General features: G+C 40.6%; 2 protein-coding genes across 2 annotated transcripts; both read right to left on the bottom strand.

The window, feature by feature from the left end:
- Positions 1-12,851: 12,851 nt before the first annotated feature.
- LOC311005251 (uncharacterized protein) lies at positions 12,852-21,370 on the bottom strand (the record flags this gene model as incomplete). Its single annotated transcript, XM_083997607.1, has 7 exons — positions 12,852-13,963; positions 14,072-14,162; positions 14,596-14,634; positions 19,876-19,903; positions 20,057-20,176; positions 20,354-20,463; positions 21,325-21,370. 7 exons carry the CDS (start codon positions 21,368-21,370, stop codon positions 13,906-13,908), a joined length of 492 nt encoding a protein of 163 aa, XP_083853733.1. The 3' UTR covers positions 12,852-13,905.
- Positions 14,742-16,618, bottom strand: LOC311005875 (uncharacterized protein; the record flags this gene model as incomplete). Its single annotated transcript, XM_083998482.1, has 4 exons — positions 16,570-16,618; positions 15,313-15,443; positions 15,008-15,127; positions 14,742-14,852 (listed from the first exon to the last, which is right to left on the bottom strand). Exons 1-4 carry the CDS (start codon positions 16,607-16,609, stop codon positions 14,742-14,744), a joined length of 402 nt encoding a protein of 133 aa, XP_083854608.1. The 5' UTR covers positions 16,610-16,618.
- Positions 21,371-23,296: the final 1,926 nt, after the last annotated feature.

Genomic DNA, 23,296 nt, shown 5'->3' on the forward strand with positions numbered 1-23,296 from the left:
AATTCTTACTTGCCCTGCCTAGGTTTTTTTTCTGGTTGTGTGGTGCATACTTTCGCTCATGACTTGTATCTTACTAAAATCCTTCAACACTACACAACACTCTTATCTATAATTGCATTTAATTGGCAATCACTGCAGACATGTAAAATGAACTGCTATTTCACATTATTTGACCAGTAGCAGTTACACCCGCCATGTACTATCTGAACAGGTGAGCCACCTGTTTAATGCCCGATCACAGTTGAAATCTTGAACTGAAGGGCATTTAATGGCCAAAAACATTAACCTGGACAACATTTTAACAGATAGCTGGCTCCAATCAGATTTTTATTCTTTTCATTGCATTCACATGCTGCAGTGGACAGTGGATAATTTAGCTTCAGTATTAATGCAGTATCTAAAAAAATTATATTAGAAAAGAGCAATTTAAAAAATCATTTTTAATATGAAAATGTTCATGTCCATCTATATGCTCTCAATACTTGGTTGGGGCCATTTGACTTGAACTACTGGGAATAGCCTAGACCAGGGGTTTTCAAAGTGTGAGGCGCGCCTCCCTTGGGGGGCGCCAGAGAGTTTGAGGGGAGGCGCGACATGAGAAAAAGAAAAAAAGAAAAACTGAAAACATTCAAACAAAAGATGAGTTACATGTCACTTGCACATAGGGCTAAATGATTAATGTTTTTGCAGTAGTCTATAATTTGCAATTATACTGCGATATGATAAAACACGATCTTGTTGTAACACACAGGCTGCGATATGCTCGGTGCCGATGCCGCAAATTGAGCCAGCCCCTGCTGGGTCAGGGAGCAACACACACAGTCTCACTCCCGACGCGTCATAAACTGATGCTTGGTCAGGGCCCTTTCGCGTTGTGCACTGACGCCCAAGGTGCCCCTCAGCACCTTATTTCTTTATTCCGACGCAGGGAGATCTCAATTGATTCCAATGCAATCCCCTCCGCGGCGATATGTGACGCTCAGAGCAAGTGATCTGTGTTGCAGGGAGAGCGGAGCTCAGCTGAGCTGGCCTCAGGCTCGGCTGATAGCCCTACTGTACGTCGGCTGTGGAACTATTCTGGTTAGAAAAAGAAGAGCTGCACAGCATATGAACGCAACTCAAAGCGACCCGGTGCCTCTCACAGTGACCAGTGAGCTCAGCTGTAGCGCCGCGTGTCCTCCCGCATAAAGCCGCAATATACCGCTCCTAAAAAAAAAAAGAAAGAAAAAAAGATGCACGTCGCCGCGGAGCTGACCAGCTGACATGTGGTCAAGACGTACAGTGGAGACCTGTCACAGTGTCACCTGTGCATTGATATAAACTTCAGCCTCAGACTGTCTGCTTCCCAGATGATCACACAGGGAGAGCATGAAGCTGCTTGTGTGATGAGTGTGTTACAGAGTTCTATATCAGTGTTTAGGTTTATTAGTCAGTGCTTTATGTTGTCATGATAATTAATGCGCTTAATGAATCAAATATTGTTTTGGTCATAGTAACTGATAATAAATAGGCTATGTTTAATTATCTCTCTTTTTTTGGGGGGGGGGGGGGGGGGGGGGGCGCACAGCTGTTTATTTTTCATTAAGGGGGGGCTCACTCTCTCACACTTTGAAAACCCCTGGCCTAGACTTTTCCATGTTACTCTAGTTTATTGAGTTGCTCCTGTAAAACGGATGTGGGACATTGAAACAACAGTGACAGGCAAACAGCCAAGGGGTGTCAAACTCAATTTAGTTCAGGCACGACAAACAGCACAATTTGATCTCAAGTAGGCCTAACCAGTAAAACAATAGCATGATAGCCTATAAATATATTTTAAAATTTTAATTTTTCCCCTGTTTTAGTACACTATTAAGATGTTTACAGTTAATTAACAATCTTTTTACAAAACATTATGAACCACCTGAAATTTCTTGATAAAAATATGTGCAATTCAAAATTTTCACAATTGGCAAATTCATGCTGAGGGCCGGATTGGACCCACTGCCGGGCCGCATGTTTGACACCCCTGGTTGAAGCACCGTCTCCACGTGTGTTTATTGACAACAGGATTATAACCTAAAAAGGACACGTCAGCTCGTCGGTATGGTAACGGTAACAGGTGACTGTTGCTGCGTGCGTCTGCCCCGAGTCTGAAACAGCGGCGGCGTTAATGAAGCAGCGTCAGGCCGCTCACCGTCAGTGAAATGCTCGGTGAAATCGCCGATTAAATACGGCGAGCCACGAGCGACGTAGATAGCCTATCTCACCTGGTAGAGCACACCAGCTGCAGCAACCCAGTTCGATCCCACCTGACAGTCCCTTTGCTACGCGTCAATCCGGCCAATCCCCCCTCTCACTCTCTCCTCTCTCCAGCTCTCATTTCAAAATAAATGCATAAAAAGTCCGAAAATAAAAAATTATAAAATCTGAGTCAGTGCTTGCCCGACTGGGCAAGTCCGCACAGGTTCTACCTGCCCGCGGGTAATTTTTACTTGCCCCGGGCAATCGGGCAACCGTTAATGTCGAACCCTGTAATGTTCTGCTTAATTGAGGTGATGTCACTTTGAGTGACAGCTGGTTGGGTATACACTTGCAACAAACCAGCTTGCACCAAAGTTTCAGTACTGCACACACCCCATTTGCTAATATATATGGACTGACCAGCAGCTAGGTGACAACAGCAGAACAGCTTAAAGGGATAGGTTCAACATTTTGGCAAACTGCCATAATCCCTATAGTCATAGTACAGTAGTACGCCAATTACCTTTATTTGTCGGTGCATGTTGTTGGAGAAGATGTGACCTGCACATCTGCCATGCTATGAAATAAAGGTAATTAACATACTTAATATGAGGTAATAAAGAATACGATATTGCAATTTTGATTACATTGCAATTAACTGTGCAGCCCTAAACACTGCCCTGTCACACTCACAGTTTCTCACAATGAAACACTGTAGAAGTAAGTATACTAAGGGAAGGATCTGAATTGAGAAGATGCTGCACACTGTGTTTGATGTGGTCATACAGCTCCACCTAGTGGTGAGACAGCAACAGTACCTTTGACTTGTGACGCGCTGCACACCCTGGGAAACCTTCTCTTCTGGAGTGTGAGGGTGTGTAGGTTTCAGCTCGTCTGACAGAGCAGGCGCCTCTGGTTGGTTGTTGTTTGGCTGGTTGGGAACAACGACAACCGATTTCACCTTGAAAAAGCACAGAGTTGTGGGTGTGAGCAGAGAGCATCCACACTACATGCTGTTCAAAATGCAAAATACATACCTACATGTGGGCAGAGTCACATTAACAGTACGTACCTGATAAGGAAGTACAGCTGTGGCAACTAACCTGGACTTGAAGAGGTAAGGTTGTTTCATAACTGGTATCTAATGTGGTCTCCTCTCTGTTGAGTGAGGCCAGACACTCCTCGAGAGGCTCCCTCACATCTCCACACACCTCCTCTATCACTTCTCTCTTCTGTTCACCAGTTGTGGACAATTTTATAGTGACATTGTGGCACAATGAAGACTCGAATATCGGGGGGCCGATGTCCCACATCCCTTCGGCCTCACCATCTAGAGAACCAGAGGTCTCGGACTCCGGTGGTGGACAACTGGCAGGTGGACACAAATCATTTAATGACAGCAACTTGTTGTTGAGTGGTTCAAATAAACTTTCAGCGTACCATTCAACCTGTGGGCCCAGCCGGTTGATGGCAGCATTTGTGGCCAGCTCAGGGTTTCCAGACTGAGGACTGTTTTCAGTTTTCAGTTCCTTGACAAAGGACAAGGAAAAATATCCCTTGTCTGCTTCTTCCTCTTTTGCTTTTGGCGGCATTCCTTCCTTCAGCTCCTGCTGTCCTTCTCCCACTCGCTCGTCTCCTTTTCCCAACGCCTCAGCTTGTGCCACACAGGGAAGTGAGACTGCTTTATTTTGAAAAGTGCTGCTGCACTTGCAGCCCTGAGCATGTTCAGAAAGTCCTCCAGCAGTATGAGTGCTAACAGGATTGAGGCACAAGATGTCATCAATGTCACAGTCAAAAGCAGGGGCCAGATTAAAGACCACATCTTCAGGGTTAAAACTGTGTGGTGTCGTCCCCTTAGTGCCCCCTGGCTCTACTGAGGACCCACATTTAATATGCTCAGAGTGCTGAGAGTTTACAGTGTCTTTTATTTCACTTCTAAGAGCATGTGTCTTATCTATCGATGTGTGGTGATGAGAGTACAGTTGTCCAAGGGGGCTGCACTCATCCACAAAACACCCGAGGTCTGGGGACAAGACCTCTGGATTAAATGGCTTTTTAGCCGGGGTCTCATAACCATCATCATGACTGGAATGCTCCAATTTCCTTTTTTCCCCATGGTTGTCCACTGCCACAGGTTTCAAGTTTATAAATGAGCTGACAAACTGTCTTGACTGATCCGGAGCGGGTTTCTCTTCGCTCGTGATTATCTTGGAATAAACAGAAAGGGGTTTTAAGTGCTCCCAACTGGATGGACTGAGCCTCGTGAAGACGGTGTGCTGAGCCTGGCTTTTCATCCCTGCCTGAAAAAAACACAAACACACAAATCATGTCAGTCGCATAGCCCCAGTAAGACCTTCATTTAGCAAAAGCAAAATAAGTGATGGGGATGTGATGAAAGTAAAACAAATACTATACAGGCATAAAATATTTCAGTTAAAATGTAGCAGATGATCAAGTATTTCGAGAATAGCAAAATTATGTGTTCTGTGGAAAGTCTTTAGACGATTGGTCTTCTCTGATATTCAAGCAAAGGCTAGTTGGAAATCTTAGAAGCAGCACTACTACATGTCTATGTCTTGATCTGTACATTTTGGCTGTTGGTGATACTTTGAAGGTTTAAGTTTCTGTTTTCCTACATTTGTTTCAAAGAAACGCTGACACAGGCGCAAGAGTAAATGGTGAGGCCAACTGAAACCGATTCATGAGGTGGACACTTGATGGATCATCATCTACTACCACATGCTTAACCAACCGTCTCAGCTCAAATTATCAGTATGGCGAGCTTTGGCCAATCAAAACATACCACACCACAGACTGTGAAGACTTCATTACATGTTGCCTCCACCTTTAGCTACATTAAATGAGGTCAATATGGCTCTACAGCTGAAGAAAAAAAAGCTCTCCAAACCAAAGGTGTTACACCCCTTTTAAAAATGTTGAAATACTGTCTGATCGAGCTGCCCTGCCCAAATATAACAGAAAATCATTTAGGTAAATGGGGGAGCTTCACATATCCCTACCCTGAGCACTGTGTGAGTTTCCACTGGACTAGATTCAAGCTTTGACTCTTGGAAAATAACATTTTTGAAATCTAACATCTAAGCACAGTAATAAGAACATCACCCAAGCTCAATCTCCACCACGAGCTGCACAAAGGGCAGGCATATGTTTTTTGGATTTTTGGAGATGTGTTTCTTTAATTATTGATTTCATTAGCAACAGGTTTTGCTTCTCAGGTAACAGTCTGTGGAGTAATGTTCACAAACTAAAATACTGACAGGAGACACCTGTGTGGAGATGCAGAAGTACCCAATAATTAATGGTTTAATGGTGTGACGATCCAAATAATATAATATTGGAAAGGCCTGATTTACCTATGACCTTAGATAGTTGGCAATTTCGCACGAACCTGAATTTATTCCTAGTTGAAGTCCCCAGATTAAGTCAGAAGGTTTATCGTCAAACTATCACTGTGCCGCCAACATTTGTCAACGAAGATAACTTTATAAATCAAATCAAATTAATTAAAACAGAAGACTTCGTTTAGCGACACCAACTCTGTCGAAAGGATCTGAGAAGAAGTTGAAACTGCAATCAACATTTTAGGCGCGGCCGTAAAAACTATCCCGTCATGTGAAAACATGGTCGCCAACACAGTTCAAATCCGACATTTTCCACATCAAACTTTAGCTAGGCCGTGTGACTGCACAGTGTCGCATTTCTCTCGCTTTACTCTGTGACTTACACTAAAACTACTTCAAACTGGCTAAAATCGTAAAACGGAAGCTAAAACTTGAAGAGGTTGAAGATTGGCCATCGTTTATTTTGACTTTCATAATAATTTCCAAAGTTATGTAGCTTGGGTCGACGACGTCGGTGAACTCTGCGGATAATGACTCGGCGGGCATTGAGGTTAGCGACCCAGGCTTTAGCTAATGTTAGCATTAATTAGCAAGCTAACTCGCTAACGATATTTCACAAAAAATCTGCTGTTCCTGTCACTTGAGCGAAATTCGTGTTAGCTGAATTTATTTAATATCCAGGCTGAACCGGAATGTTATACAAACACTGGGTTGAACTCACCTCCTTTCATCAAAGTCATCAAAGTGCTGCTGCTTGGCTTGTTCTGCAAACTCTACCGAAGACGTTTATCTTTGACTCTACGACGCTGTCGGCCACGCGCACAGGTGCATGACTGACCACAGTGCACGGGGAGGGGGGCGGGGACGCGCTTGGCTGCGATTCAAAACACCACAATTCCATGTAACCAACACAGGAGCATCACAGTGGAAGATTCTAAAATAGAACGTTCTGTTGTAACACAGAATGAAAGAAAAATTCAAAATTCAGACATGCCTGCATATTTTATTTGCTTATAGGTTTAGCAAGCTAAATTAGTTTATTTTAGGCCTACATCATTTTATATAATGACGCTAGTATGAACACAAACAGTGTTTGGATGCCCACTGATGGTTGAGCTTCATGTAGATTTTCTCATACTTTAATTCAGTGGTTCTCAACTGGTGGGTCGGGACCCAAAAGTGGGTCGCGGACCTGTTCTGGATGGGTCGCGGACAGCTGGTCAAAAAAGTAAATAATATTTAATGCACATCTGGTGTTGGACATGTCTTTTATTTTGAAAAATAACTTATATTGAAAGGCACGCGTCTCGTGAACACATGCAGTTGTAATGGTCCTCCTCAGTTTCTTATTATTTGCTCTGAATGCAAAGATATCCGTTTCTTATCAATGTGGCCTGAATGCAGTGAATCTTGATTTGTTTTGTGGGTCTTTATTTTGTGCAATTTGATATTTATTCACTTTTGTGAATATGCTCTGAATGCAGAGATGCATTAGAAGTCAAATATATCGTTTTGTTGGTCTCCATTTTGTGCAGTTTGATATTATTTTATTCACTTCCGTACATGCAGTTGTCATGGTCCTCCTCAGTTTCATTCATGTGCTCTGAAATGCACTTTGCTCAATAAAGAGCAAAATGAGTTTTTAAAGGCTTTAAAAAAAAATCTTGGTTTGAATTCTATTCAGTGGGTCGCGACTTAATGACCATGGGAAAATGTGGGTCCCAGAGTGAGAGTAGTTGAGAACCCCTGCCTTAATTCTTCTAAATGACAGAAATATCCAGTTCAGTCTTTTTATGGTCACTGTAGCCTATTTTGGTAAGTAAGCAAGCTTGAATTTAAGATGGTTTAGTTTGACAATGAGACTTTATTGGATTTGAAGTCAAGAAAAAACACTATTCACTTGATGCTGGGTCTCATACAAACTGTGAGCAGCCCTAGTGTCTTTTACATTACTATGAGGAACAGCTGAGAAAAACAAAATACTTTCAAAGATCAAAACCTTTTGGTTTAGCTTGGTGATAGGTGTGTTTTTGTGATTTGAGGGAACTTAACATATCAAGACAAAAATAAAAAATAAATTCAAGACAGTGGTTTTATTCAATATTACCAACGTGATTTTGTGGGAACATTTATACTTTAATTTCAATCCTTGAGAGAAAACAAAATATGTTTAACACAGTTAAAATATGATGAATGGACTGAGATTCTGAACCTGATGGATTAACCATGTGACCCAGACACCACAGTGGCAGCAGTCCCCCGGACTTCACATGTAGACATCACTCTCATTTGCTTGAGAAGCATAGGCCTACTTAATCTGACAACACACCTGTTTCAAGCAACATCGAAGATAATGAGTCGGGAGGATCTGTACTCTCAGGAACTGCCTCACATCCACAGCCAGAACGGCCATGTGTGTGTGTTTTTTTCTATTGTCATACAACTCCACCTAGTGGTAAATCTTTGACTCTGTTTAGTGTTCATGTGATTCAAATATGGAAGAGTGTGGATATTCCACATCTCCAAAGATTCTGAGCCCACAGACTCCACTGGTGATCCACTAATTTGGCAAAAGTCACCAACTGAGGATGAACTGCACTGACAGCTTAGCATGTTCAAATGAACTTTCAGATCCATGTCTTTTCTCAGGTCCTCTGAGCTCATCCTTCATTCCCCTCACACATCTCCTCTTGCCAACCCTTACTAACCTCCGCCTGCATCGCCCCCTCCCCTTTCCCCTGCTGTTAAACCGGCCTGCCCTCCCTTCTCATGAACCAGTCTGCCATCCACTACCCCCATTAACCACTTCCTCACACTTAAAACTGTGTGGTTGAGAGTCTATAGGTTTTTTAGACACACAGTGGTTCTCTACCTCAATTTAAAAATCTATACATGGATATTAGAGGTTGTTCAGGTAATCTAGACTGAGCTTCTGGTCAAGTCTTTGTGAATCAAATCACAAAAACTATTTTTCAATATACTAAGGGAGGTTGCAACACATTTATCTGTACAGAGCCAAATAAAAATTATGCAGTTCTCTGATGATCCCTGTCAAAGCACACAAATAATGTTGAATGTCGTAACCATCAGATAAACACACCAGTGAACCACAGTGAGGACTCTGGGGAGGAAGTTGGGAAACCCCTTTTGTGATTTGTCATCTCCATCTCCATCTTCCTCAGTTTTCCTCCATAGGTGTCTTCTGTTGGGGTGAAGTCTGTGTCCATTTGATCCTGTTTGGGACAGGCTCTCTTCATCAGTGGACATCTGAGGGTTGAGTCCAATGCATGACCTAGGGAATGGTGAGAGTCTGTAAGTGTGAAAGAGCAGGGAAAATTTGACTTTTTTTAAATCCAAGACAACATATCACATGTAAAAATGTATTTGAATGATGTAAAATATATTAGACATGACACAAACTTTGTTATTCCTTTTTATCCCAAGCTGCCATTCATGCTGCAGTTATTCTTCCTGAGGTCTACAAATTGTCTAATGAAAACAATATCAGCTTAACACTTAACACAAACATACCATTAGTTGTTGTTTTGACAAGCTGCAGGCATAAAGTCACAACACACTGACATTTCCACTTCAAATATTTGTTATGAAAATAAAGCCATACTGTAACATGTATCAAAACTGTAGTAGACTGGAACAGGTCAAACAATGGTTTTAGGGCATGTTGAGGCATGTAGCTACCCTTATCTCGACATTTCCTCCTCCAGGCCACATGCGCAGGAAGGCTACGTGAGGAAAGACGGTCAATATAGGATGGGGGTTTCCTGTATACAAGGCATGATTTTTTGATGGTAAGAATCAGCACACGTAGTGCTCATAAAACTCAACTGTGAAATATCATATTGACAAATTGGATAAACCTTATTGAGCAATTGAGAGCTGTTGTTCAGTATGTCTATGATATTTAAGTCATTTTAACAGCCCCTGAAAGATCCCTGGTCAGACTGGCCATACCCTTGTAGACCATGACAAGTCAGAATGTGGGGTGTAATCAAAAGGGTAATTCAAAACCCCCAAAATGTTTAGTTTAGTTTAGTTTAGTTTATTGGTTTAAATACACTGAGACAATGCACATTAATAAACATTTCTGTTTATTCTGACTTGAGCACTACAATAATTAATATGTGTGGTTCCACAAACATTCCACCTCCCACACACAATGGATAGTAGCCTACAATATTTTGTTTGAACGGCTGCCTTTATGGGCTCCCAAGTTCCCTCCATGTATGACTCACATAAACCTAAGTGAAGCAGAGTTGTAAAATGGAAGGTCTGTCTTTCTCTGACAGAGCAAATGAACTGGACTGAAAGCCAGAAAATGTCCAAATTTAGCTTCAAACTTTAGTTTTTATTTGATATATTGTCTATATGATTTTATTTAATTTACATTCCAGTCTTGTAATACATTTTCTGATTTAGCTTCATTTTAAATGTGTGTGTGTGTGTGTGTGTGTGTGTGTGTGTGTGTGTGTGTGTGTGTGTGTGTGTGTGCGTGCGTGCGTGCGTGCGTGCGTGCGTGCGTGCGTGCGTGCGTGCGTGTGTGTGTGTGTGAGTCTTAAAGTAAAGTAAACTGTGTTAAGTTTTGTTTCTTTAATGGCACAAGCTCAATTTAAAGAGGTTCTCAATAGCTCTATTCTACAAAGGAGTAATGAAATAGGCGATTAAGCAAGGTTTTCTTCCTCAAACACCCACTCAATTACAAGCCAGACTTTCCAGAAGTAAAACCTTTGTTCTGCAGTTACTGTACTTGCAAGATGTCACAGATGTATTTGCAGGAAGGACATAGCAGCTATTATTTTTTAGGAATGGTTCACAAAACAGCTGCAAAATATATGGTACTGCTGAGTTTATACTGTATACCAAAGATCAGTTCCCATGATCAGTTCTATTCAACTTGAAATAACCCCACGCCTGTTGCACCACCGGCAAGAAGGTACAGGATGTGGCCAGCAGAAAACAGTCTGTTAGCTCTTAGCTGCTTCCAGCTGTGACTGGTTTGATCTAGTCTGGGGCAGTTCAATTGAGGATACACTGGTGTGTATGATTATGTCAAGACACATCAGTGTGGTGCAGTGACCACAAGACCATGATATCAAACTAGACTCAATGTTGCTTAGGTGATCTGCTGAAATGGGATGCTGCTGGGTAAAGTTAAAATGCTCTCAAGATACTAATTTTATAGAAGCAACCTTACAAATTTCCACCGAGATGTCTCATGTAGGCCACATGGGACTCCCAGCGCTCCTACCTGTCCTACAGTAGCAAATTGAAGTGGGAGCAACACTAGACACTGATAGAAGGTCAGGCAACAGCTGTGTATAAATGTCACAGTCAACATTGTCTTCGACAGCATTGTTGTGTTTAGGATTGTGGATGTATCATCAGTAGCCTATTTGTTTACCTTGCGTCTTGAGGAACATCAAACCATTATGTCATTACTTCCTGTTTTGTATTGGCTGGCTCTGGTTCACATCATATCTGTGGCTTACCCCACAGATATAGTAAGTAAAGTAATTATTACTGGAAGAGCTTTCACTTGACTTGCCTTTCAAATTCAGGTCATGACACCAGTGAGTCATAAGTGAAGTGCAGGGCTTTATGATTGTGTATGATTGTCTAAACCAGTGGTTCCCATTCCCAACCTTTATAAACCAGTCCCTACAGGATTTCGCAGGCGTTTTTTGTGATTGTTGCAGCCTAAAATGCCTAATTTCGGCCCACCTTCATTCCCATAAACAATACAAAGGCCAAATGATGCGTTCTAAGAGCACTTTTCTTTATTCAATGATAAAGATTCAGGACTGAAATGAAAGCAGGGGGCATGTAGGAAGCTCCACAGTCACTAACACAGCCTGCTGATGCTGCCAGTTGGAGGAGCATCCTGACTGAATCCTGAAGAAACCAGAGAATGTCAGGTCATAACCATGTAAGCCACACATGGCATCCCCAGCCCTCCTACCTGTCCTATGAGCAAATTGTAATGAGAACAACTTTGCCTGAGTTTCATCTCAAGTTTTCTCAAAGCATTTTATGACCGACAGGTTAACAGCACAGGTCAGAAGTCATTGAGGAAATCGGGTGACTTGGGCACAGGTACGAACAGAAGAAGTAAATAAGTGACTTAACAAGATGAAGAGGAAAGAAGGTCAGGCAACAGCTGTATAGTATCTAAAAATGTGACAACATTGACGAAGCTCGTTGGACGGCATTGTTGTGTTTGGGAATGTGGATGTGTCATCAGTACATTAAGTTTACCTTGGGTCAGACTATGATGTCATTACTTCTTCTTATGTTTCATTGGCTGGCTCTGCTCACACCACATAAATATTGCCTCACGCCACAGACACAGATTATATCACTAGCGTTTTCACTCAGGAAGTGAGTCATAAGTGCTCTGTGTTTACACAACTCAACAACAGAGGTGGACAGTAATGAAGTATGTAGCCTACTTACTGTATTATCAATCAATCAAAAACTTTAGTTGTCCCCTGGGGGCAATTTAAAAGAGCATTAAGTAGCAAAAAACAATAATTTAGGAACACAGCAGTCAATGGTTTATGAACAGATAAAAACACACACGTGCACAGACACACAGACTATTCACTACTTTGACTTAGCTACATTCAACATACAAATATTGAACTTCCAACCCAGCTATGTCTGTGAAGCACTAGATGCTTTGAAAGCGAGTGAAACAAATCTTTTTATTTTGAAAATTTGATACAATGACAACATAGGCTGCTATCACAGGCAAAACTCATAGTCACAATGAACAGTTTTACCAGTACTTTTAGTCAAGTGTAAATTTGAACTTTCCAGCAGCAGGTAGGCCATACCTGCCTACCTGCTGCTGGAACAAATGCCTTGCACATTATTTACATAAATTGCAATCTTTAATCTTAATCACTTAAATGTTCACTACTTTTACGAATGTCTCATCACTTCAGACATATTTATTTTTAGCACTCCTGCCATCACTTCCTGTCACCAGACCACAGGATCTTGCTCCTCCTAACCCACCTTCACTGGCTGAAGAACATCACCCGATAATAAGAACACACCCCTTTGGCTATATGGAAAACTAGCTGTACATACAATAAAAACGAAACAACTCTCATTTTCAGCTCTTATTTTTAATAATTTCAAGGAAGTGTAACATGATTTGATTAAGTGTATAATACAAACAAACAAGGAAGACAGAATTAACAGAGTTAAAAGACTATAATAACCGCACATAACTGCCTCACTGCATAATAAAGTCCAATACATCAGTACAGCTTCAGTATACTGTATTTCACAATCAAAGTGTATATAAATCATAAATATATATACTGTATAACAAATAGTATTATTTACATCTGCATATAAATATCAGGTATCTTTTAATAATTTATAAAAAAAATATCTAATGAATTGTCATGGAGTTACAATATATTACTATTAATGCATATATAAATAATATAATAATATTAATACTATTCATGGTTATATATATATTGTATACATTATACTATTTTAACTATATTACTGTATATATAAACCCATCTCTACGTCTTTGTGCGGTGTCAGAAGAAAGTTAAGGCTTCAGAAGAGGGGTTGCTGTAATGCTACAGGACACTGAAAGGGCACTCCCTGGTGCTGCATTACCAGTCTCCTAGCTTCCACAGCTTTAGTTCATGTCAATACCACTGTTTGGTCCTGACTGGTCCTGGGGAGATCACTACATTACTACTGGGCTTTGGTTCTCAAAGTGCACTCGCTGGTACAGCAGAGAGTCTGACGGCTTCCACAGCGTCAAGAGCTTCCTTCAGCTGTGCACCAATACATGACAAAATTCAACAGTGCTAACACAGTTATATGTTGCTACCGGACTGAGATGCTGCTTTGTTAAACAGGCAGGTACACGATTGACCTGAACTGATTAAAGAGGATTAAATGTCAACTACATGAGGACCGAAATGTCTTTTCTACGTTGAAGTCTTTTGCAAATGACTGGACAGTGTGCGGGGAAACCCTTTTTTCCAAAAATACATAAATATGTACTGTATATAAGCTTTGAAGGGGAATTTGCTGTTTCATTTCCACCAGAAAAAATATAATAATTATAAGACAATGGTACACTTATAACAGTATGGCTTTCAGGTATAAGGTATTAATGTATTTACTGAAGAAACTAAATGGCAGTCTATGTTAACACACTCCATTAGACATCAGATCATGACACCTTTGTAAAAGATTAAATGGAAAGATGAATCAGATTAAATGTTGTTACATCCCTTGTAGAAAGAAGGTCTTTCTCATTTTACCCCTCCTCTCCGGATGAGCTGCTTTCAGGGTCATTTTTCACTGAATCATAGTTGCTGAGAAAGAGAACATAAACAACATTTAAAACATTGCTAGATGAAGACAACGCATGACACTTTGTAGGCTGATGTGAATGAGAAAGTTTACACTTTGCTTTTGTCTACCTCTTTCTCTTGATCAATACCCCAACAACCACCAGCAACAGCAGCAGGGCAATGGCAGCAATACCAGTGCCAACATAGAGGCGGTAAGTCCCTGTCAGTGGAAAACACCTTCACAGTTAGTCTACCAACAAAACTGTATTTTTCAATCATCAAAAGACGCAACAAATGTTTTATCATACTGTGATTCTTTTTCCACCAAAATGAGCATGTACATGCAGAAAGCCAGTCAAGCTTGCTATTGTTAAACATCGCTGAATGAATGATGGAGAAAATGGCCGAAGATAAAGTACCTTCTTAAATCACTGCTAACTGCTGCTACTACTTGTGAATGAAACATGTGTTGGTGTTGAAATTGGCCAAACAGGAACTAAAGACACATGATGTCACCTGACACCCTGTCACGCCCCGAGACTGATCACACTGCTGGCTTCGGTGCCCACCTCAAACAGATTCACTTTGTTGGTTAACGGTTTTCTTGTGTGTGACACATATCAGGAACATTATGACTCAAAGTTAACCCTTACCGTCCATTTCCAGCGCTGCAGGCTTCACATTGCAGGTAGCTGTAAAAACAAAACAATCTTTCCTCAGAACTCTAGATACTAATATACACATATTTCATTTTTAAATAAATGATATACAATCAAAGATAAATCATAGAACCAAAAGTTTACAGTGACAATGGTATAAACACGGGAGCATTTAAAATGTCCCTCACATGCAAAGTTAGAGCCAAGAGGACAAAATACTTACTGGTGCAGTTCACGAGGAAGTACACAACCTAGAAGACACAAAGGAACAACACACTGAGATTAATGATGTTTAGAGGTCAGCTGAATAATGGTATTTTCAAATTCATCTCCTTAGCTCTATGTTCTTATTGATCATAGATTAATCTGTGGCATCATTATCACATTCATAGCGTAGGCCTAATACCGGTGAGATGCACTTGCACTTATAGATGACGTGGTCAAAGCACTGTGAGGTGATCAGAGTGCTGATGTTGCTGCTCTTCACTTCATCTCTTCCTCCTCCTTGATGTGCCAGCACAGTGTCCTAAAGTTATCAGACAACAGAGGAAAAATATCTATCACACAGACCATTCAACAAAAACAAAAACATTATATAATGATAATAATCATATTATCAGACTGTGTTTTTTTTTGTTTTTTTTTTGCTGTGACAAATGAGGATATGTGTGTGAACTACGAAAACATGTGATTCTGGTTAGTTCATCTTACCTTGGAGCCTGTTACATTTGACCAGGAGTATTCACAGTCAGATGCAGTGACAGGTGTAGCTCTGTAAAGAAACTGTCCAGCTTCCTTAGTCACAGTGCAGACCTGTGTACTGCAGAGCTGCAGAACACAAACTGGGGACAAAGAAGACAAAAACATAACACAAAGACCGACTTTGTTATGAAATGTTCTTAATTCAATAATAATAAATTCATTTCAAAGACTAATAAGTGCTGTTCCTGGTAATGTTGTTTAAATAATCTGGGTTTTAAAAAATGTGTAAGTCATTCACCCCATTACAATTCTGATTCTGTTGTTATTTACATTTCTAATTAAACACATGTTTTGACTATTTCCAAGTTCACAAAGAGCAACAGGCACAATGCAGCAGGGCACAGACAGCTACAAACTCCATTTCTCTCTGTCTAATGTTGTGATCTTTGATATTTTAAGGCAACTACTGCTATTATCAATAGGCTACTGATTATCGTTTCAGTAGCCTACTTAAACAGTTTTCTTATTGGTACATTAAACAAATGTGGCCTCAGTGACCTCAAACTGAGTTGAGTTTAGCGCTGCATTTTGGAAACAAAGGCTGTCAACTGCGCGCAGGTAGTTTGTATCCACCCGTCAGCTGCACTGCACACCTCTGTATCCTCTGTATCACGTGTTATACAGAGAACGAGAGATGCGTTATGTGGCGTCAAGAATGTCGTTCTCTCAAATGTATAAACTTTCATATGAACCTCCGATATGATCACAGGTAAACTGTCAAAGAATAAGTCGATGTTTTCAAGCCGGACATCACTTCAGTGATAGTCTCTGCTTTAGTTGTGCATGATCCCGTGACGGGCGTGCAGTTCTTGGCAGGTAGGCACTTCTCGGCACAGCACTGGCGGTCGGCTCCACTACATGAGGGTAGCGACGCGCACTTTATCTATCGACATTTTACACGACATGCACATAAACATTGCGTATTTTACATAAACTATGAATATAAGACGCAGTTGACAACATGGTACAAAGAAAACAGTTAAAGCGCCGGTGTCGCTAAGAAAAGACGCAGGTTACTATGATAAAAAGAAGAAGGGGGAAAAGCTGAGCAGTCACGTTCCCTACTTGACATCATCGACAGTGACGCAACGACAGTCTTTCGCTGTGTCAGTCGATTAACTTTCCACGGTCGCTCTAAACTGTTGCACATTGTTGCACATATTTCACGAGCTTTGTAATTTATTTAAACCACTAGAGCCTACTCACCAAATGCCAGGGCAGCGACCGTCTTCCAGCGGTGTCCCATCCTTCTTTGCGCGTCTACCCAAAAGCATATGGGGGCGTACTAGGAAGTCAGGCTGATGTAACGTTACAGTAGCCTACGCTACCCTCTGAATATGCTAATAGCACACTGAGTTCATAGTGATGTCAAAGTCGTCTTTTAACCGAATAAACATCAATTCTTTTATTTATTTAAAGGTTTAATATCAGGGACAATGCACATTACATAGCTACTAATGTAAACATGCCAGAATTTTAGCCAAAAGGCTATTTTACATCTGCTGTCCCTGGACTGATGTTAAGTAGTCACCCTAAAAGAGAATAAAATTAATCAGTTATAGACATACAAAAGGATTAGAGAGATTAAAAGGCATAAAACTATGCAAAAGTTCATATAGCAGCCTACAGCCTACACACACAAACTAACATGAACTCAGCTCAAACAACAGCCAATTGCAGACAAAACAGACAAATCATAACCATTATGTCTGAAGTATTCATATAAAGACGGGTTATTTTGAAGGAGGTTGGGTTTTCTGCACGTGTATCAACCTTTTTTTTTTTACAGTCTATGGTATCAACTGGTGGAAATCTACACCCCCCCTGCAGGATTTGCCTGTCGGATTTGTCTGCCTGAGGCATAGAGGCGCCACCTACTGGCATGTTTGAGTATCTCAAGGACATGATAAAGAGAGATTGTTAATTAGTCACCTGGGAAACTATTCAATTACTGCCACTATAAATGATTCATTACATTTGAAAAAGCTTGTGGACGATGATGGACACAAACGCTACACAATGTATGGACGTAAACATGAATTCTAAACAAGCGTATCTGTTTGTAATGAAACGAATCATGATTAAAAAAAAACATACCAACATGTGTTATACCAAATGTGACAATAAAATGATTTCCTTTGTGAACTACTAATGCTGAGCCAACATCACACCACATTCTGCAGCACATAGCCTACAGAACACACAACAAATTCATTGATCGTAACATCTCTGGTTCAGTGCTGTGGCACTAAAACAGAGTGCAAAGGTGATGAGTGTGAGGCAGAGGCACAGGAAACACTTGTGATGAAGACGTGGACACACTGGAGGACTAATCAGGTACATTCAACTGCAATAAAAACAAAACTCTAATTTTCAACCCTTTTTTTAATGATTTAAACGAGAGTATAACATGATTTGATTAAGTGTAAAATACAAACAAACAAGGAAGGTAGAGGAAGGAAGTACAGGTTGAGATAAAAGTCTATAATAACCACACATAACCAACTCACTGCATAATACAGTCCAATACATCAGTACAGCTTCAGTATATTTCAGTGTCTATATTATAAATCAAAAATATACATTTCTGAATATAAATACAATATAACAAAAATTATCATTTACATCTGCATATAAATATCAGGTATCTTTTAATAATTTATATTAATGCAAGGAATACTATAAATATTTTAATGGTATACATCTTGGTAAATATTATACTATCTGAACTATAACATTATATAAACCCATCTCTACGTCTTTGTGCGGTGTCAGAAGAAAGTTAAGGCTTCAGATAAGAGGGGTTGCTGTAATGCTACAGGACACTGAAAGGGCACTCCCTGGTGCTGCATTACCAGTCTCCTAGCTTCCACAGCTTTAGTTCATGTCAATACCACTGTTTGGTCCTGACTGGTCCTGGGGAGATCACTACATTACTACTGGGCTTTGGTTCTCAAAGTGCACTCGCTGGTGCAGCAGAGAGTCTGACGGCTTCCACAGCGTCAAGAGCTTCCTTCAGCTGTGCACCAATACATGACAAAATTCAACAAAGCTTACATAGTTATAATACTGTTTGTGTTGAGTTTGAAACACAAACCTTGCTACCGGACTGAGATGCTGCTTTGTTAAACCTGATTTCAATCTGAGAAACGGGCCGGTACATGATTGACCTGAACTGATTAAACAAGATTATTTGTCAAAGCACACAGCCATGAATAGCTACTACAAAAATGGCAAAATGTTTACATAATGACATTAGCTTCATGACTGCATAAGAAATAGCTTAACTTTGGGTTTGAAGGGAATTTGCTGTTTCATTTCCACCAGAATAAAGACACCTGTGCCTCCTGCAGTAAGGCACACAACAATGACTTGGCCTGAATATGGAGTATACAACTAACCATAAAAACTACTGTGGGGGAACATTAAAAGGATACATGTAGATTTACTTGTAACAGTCGGATATTAATTTAAGATACAAGGCACTAATGTGTGTGCTGAAAAATTAAATGGCAGTCTATATTTACATACTCTATTACATAGAAAATGGAAGGCACACTCTCAGGCTCAAAGAATGCATCAGATCATGACAGTATTGTAAAAGATCAAATGGAAAGATGAATCAAATAAAATGTTGTTACGTCCCTTGTTGAAAGGTGAAGGTCTCTCTCTCTCTACTCCATACACAACGTGAGCTGCTTTAGGGCTCAGTTTTCACTGAACCATTATTGCTGATCCTGCCAATGATAAGAGAACATAAACAACATTTAAAACATTGCTAGATGAAGACAGTGTATGTCACTTTGTAGGCTGATGTGAATAAGAAAGTTTACACTTTGCTTTTTTCTACCTCCTTCTGTTGATCAATACCCCAACAACCACCACCACCACCAGCAGCAGCAGCAGCAGGGCAATGGCAGTGGCAACATAGAGGCGGTAAGTCTCTGTCAGTGGAAAACACCTTCACAGTTAGTCTACCAACAAAACTGTATTTTTCAATCATCAAAAGATACAAATCTTTTTTCTTTTTTTTTTTTTATCATACTGTGATTCTTTTTCCACCAAAATGCATGTACAAAGCCAGTCAAGTTTTCTATTGTTAAATATTGCTGAATGAATGATGGATAAAATAAGCCAAAGATAAAGTAGCTTCTTAAATCACGCCCGAGACTGACCACACTGCTGGCTTCAGTGCCCACCTCAAACAGATTCACTTTGTTGGTTAACGGTTTTCTTGTGTGTGACACATATCAGGAACATTATGACTCAAAGTTAACCCTTACCGTCCATTTCCAGCGGTGCAGGCTTCACATTGCAGGTAGCTGTAAAAACAAAACAATCTTTCCTCAGAACTCTATATACTAATATACACATATCTTAAAATAAATGACAGTGATTACAATCAAAGATAAGTGATTGAACCAAATGTTTACAGTGACAAAGGTATAAACACAGGAGCTTTTAAAATGTCCCTCACATGCAAAGTTAGAGCCACGAGGACAAAATACTTACTGGTGCAGTTCACGTGGAAGTACACAACCTATGGAGAAGACACAAAGGAACAACACACTGAGATTAATGATGTTTAGAGGTCAGCTGAATAATGGTATTTATTTATATAGCTCTATGTTCTTATTGATCATAGATTCATTATATTATCTGTGGCATCATTGTCACATTCATAGCGTAATACCGGTGAGATGCACTTGCACTTGTAGATGATGTGGTCAAAGCACTGTGAGGTGATCAGAGTGCTGATGTTGTTGCTCTTCACTTCATCTCTTCCTCCTCCTTGATGTGCCAGCACAGTGTCCTAAAGGTAACAGACAACAGCGAAAAAATATCTATCACACAGACCATTCAACAAAAACAAAAACATTATATAATGATAATAATCATATTATCAGACTGTGTTTTTGGTTTTTTTGCTGTGACAAATGAGGATATGTGTGAACTACGAAAACATGTGATTCTGGTTAGTTCATCTTACCTTGGACCAGGAGTATTCACAGTCAGATGCAGTGACAGGTGGAGCTCTGTAAATAAACTGGCCAGCTTCTTTAGTCACAGTGCAGACCTGTGCACTGCAGAGAACACAAACTGGGGACAAAGAAGACAAAAACATCACATGAACACCGATTAAACACAAGTTTTTGACTACTTACTGTACAAGTCCACACCATAGACTGTAAAAAATAGAACATACAGGCACGTTCAGGGAACATCGAGGCACAGCTGCAAAATCAGTGCCGCCGCCTTTTACACTTGGTAAAAAGAAATGGACTTTTCCCAGTCACCTGACGTACGGACGGAAGATATCCATATCTTGGCACATGTAGACAATACGGAAAATGACTGTAGTGGCGTGATGTCGCACGTTCACACGTGTGGTGGTTGTTTTCAAACAACTCTAGTGACTATGGTATAAAGACGCAAAACGTCGCATAACCTGGCGGTTCTATCGACATTAGAGCCTATGCACATGCACATTAGACTATGGAAATAATAAACAACATACACACTCCGTCCACTTCATGCCAGCAAAGTCTATCCCATTGAAAACAGTTCACGAGCTGGTGTCGCTTTGAAAACATTGGCACGTCTTCCGTACACACCATGAAAAATAACTGTACCCGCGCGGCTTACGTCATCGATGGTGATGCAAGACTGCTGTAGGCTAACTAACAGAAACTAACAGACTAACTTTTTTACTTAAAGTGCTTACGCATTGTTGCGTCTACTTAACGAGGTTTGTTTTTGTTTTGTTTCTCTGAATTAACGACGAGGGGAAATAATGTTCTCGGCTATTTTGCAAACCCTCCCCCTTCTTCCCCAGCCATGTGCGTTTGTTTTCAACGAAGCCGGCGAGAAGGTCCTAGCGGTGGATAAGAGTCATTTAACCATGGCAATAATTCCCAAGCTGTTTAATTAAGGTGAAAATCTTGCATAGCCCATACTCACGTCCAAGTGACAGCGCCACAGAGACGATCCGCCAGCTGTGAGCCATCCTGCTGTTTCTCCCAGTCAGCGCGGCCAATCTGCGTTCTTATAGAGCTGTGGCCGGCTGCAGGAGGAGGAAGTAGTCGGAGGAGGAACATGACTCACACTGGGGGAATTTGCTTTAGATGCATTGTGAACATAGACTGTAAAAAGAAGATTGTGAAGTGGATTGATTTCAATAAACGTGAACATTGCTCCGTATGTCTTCGAGAGTTACTTTGTAGGATTTTGATCTTTTGTACACATGTGCCTGCGAACATCTATACATTTTAGGTCAGTGTTTTGCTTAAAAGAAAACCCAGCACATCTTAAGCTTTATGAATTGTATTGTCATACAAACATGTCATGTGCATAAAGGAAATACATTCACCAGCCATTTTACAAGTTACACCTGTTCAACTGTTTGTTAGGCCCATGGCTGCTTAAGTTCAACTCGGCATTACAATGGAGAAAAAAAAGGTGATGAAAGTGACTTGAATGGGTTGTTGGTGCCAGAGTATTTTCACACAATGTTGATCTCGGATTTTCATGCAACTATATCTCAAGTTTATGGAGAATGGTCTGAAAAAGAACATGTCCAGTGAATGCCAGTGGTCAGAGGAGACTGATAGAGCACTCAGCTGCACACATGTGGAACCTTGAGTGAATCAAGATAGACCACAGCAGCAGCTAGAGGACCTCACCCAACACCACTCCAGTCGACTAGGCTGGAGACCCACACACTACCCCAGATAGCAAATGTTTTGGCTGTATTCTGGCATCCCTTTGTCATTTTTGGCTTTGGGAAAGCCCTTTGGCTCAAATGTGGTATGATTATGGTTAGCCTTAATACATTGGTTCCCAACCTGGGGTCTGGGGCGTCAGAGATTTCAGGGGGTCCACAGAGCTTTGTCTGTTCTGGGGTTGTGAGGTTATCAAAATTATATTTGTGCATATTGAAATTTTTAAATCCCAATAACACACCCAACTGGATAATCAAAATCATGTATAAACACAGACCAAAAACCTACATCCTACTTATAGGGAGATGATAACAACAAAGGAAAATGGACAGAAAGATGAAATAAAAAATGAAACAAAATAAAATAAAACAAAATAGAATAAAAAGGATCAGAAGAATGGATTCAAAATGGCACTCCTCATTGTAAGAACATACCCATGGCAGGGCTCCACTTTTTATCAACTGTTTATCTTAGTAAATAAAAGTTTGCATCACATTATTCTTTTGATGCGTCTGTGCAGGCAGGGGTTGTGGATGGAGGGGGGGCCTGGCCTGTCTTCGACAAAAGCTGGGGGGGCTTCAAGGAAAAAAGGTTGGGGACGATGGCCTTAAATAGACAATCTGTGCCAGCAATATATGGCTGAGTTGTGGCATATATCTGGTTAACAAAGACATTGGCAAAGAGTGGGATAAAAGGGTGGTATGGCACTGTTTATGGCAAGCCAAAAGATGAGGCAAAACATACCCTATTTTCCCCCTGCAGAACACTGGGCAAATGATGGCCCTGGAAGAAGACCCAGCCTCTTCCTGAAATTTAAAAGGATTTGGTGAGCTGCCTTTGATTTTATTAGAGTAGGGTAATGTAATGGTAGTTGATTTGAAAATCAAAATGTAGGTAATTCTCTCAATATTTTCAGGTCATCTCTCTTGGACCTTCTGGGCCTGCCACTTTGAAGGTTATGGGGCATTCTAAAGTAGGCTAAGCCATTAAAAAGGACCAGGCAAAAAAGGACACCTGACGAGGGATGAATGGAAAAGTTACAACTTATAGTGGGTGAGTTTTATAACTGTAATAGCCTTTAATAAAGCATTCTTAGGCTAAGTAGTAAGTAATAAATTATTCTGTTTGTTTTCTTTTTGTATCACATATGCCACAAGAAGAAACCCCATCTGCTCAGATGCAAGCATAGCACAGACCAGTGGTGGTTATGG

This window comes from Trachurus trachurus (genome assembly GCF_905171665.1).
Source record: "Trachurus trachurus genome assembly, chromosome: 22".
NCBI classification, from domain to species: domain Eukaryota; kingdom Metazoa; phylum Chordata; class Actinopteri; order Carangiformes; family Carangidae; genus Trachurus; species Trachurus trachurus.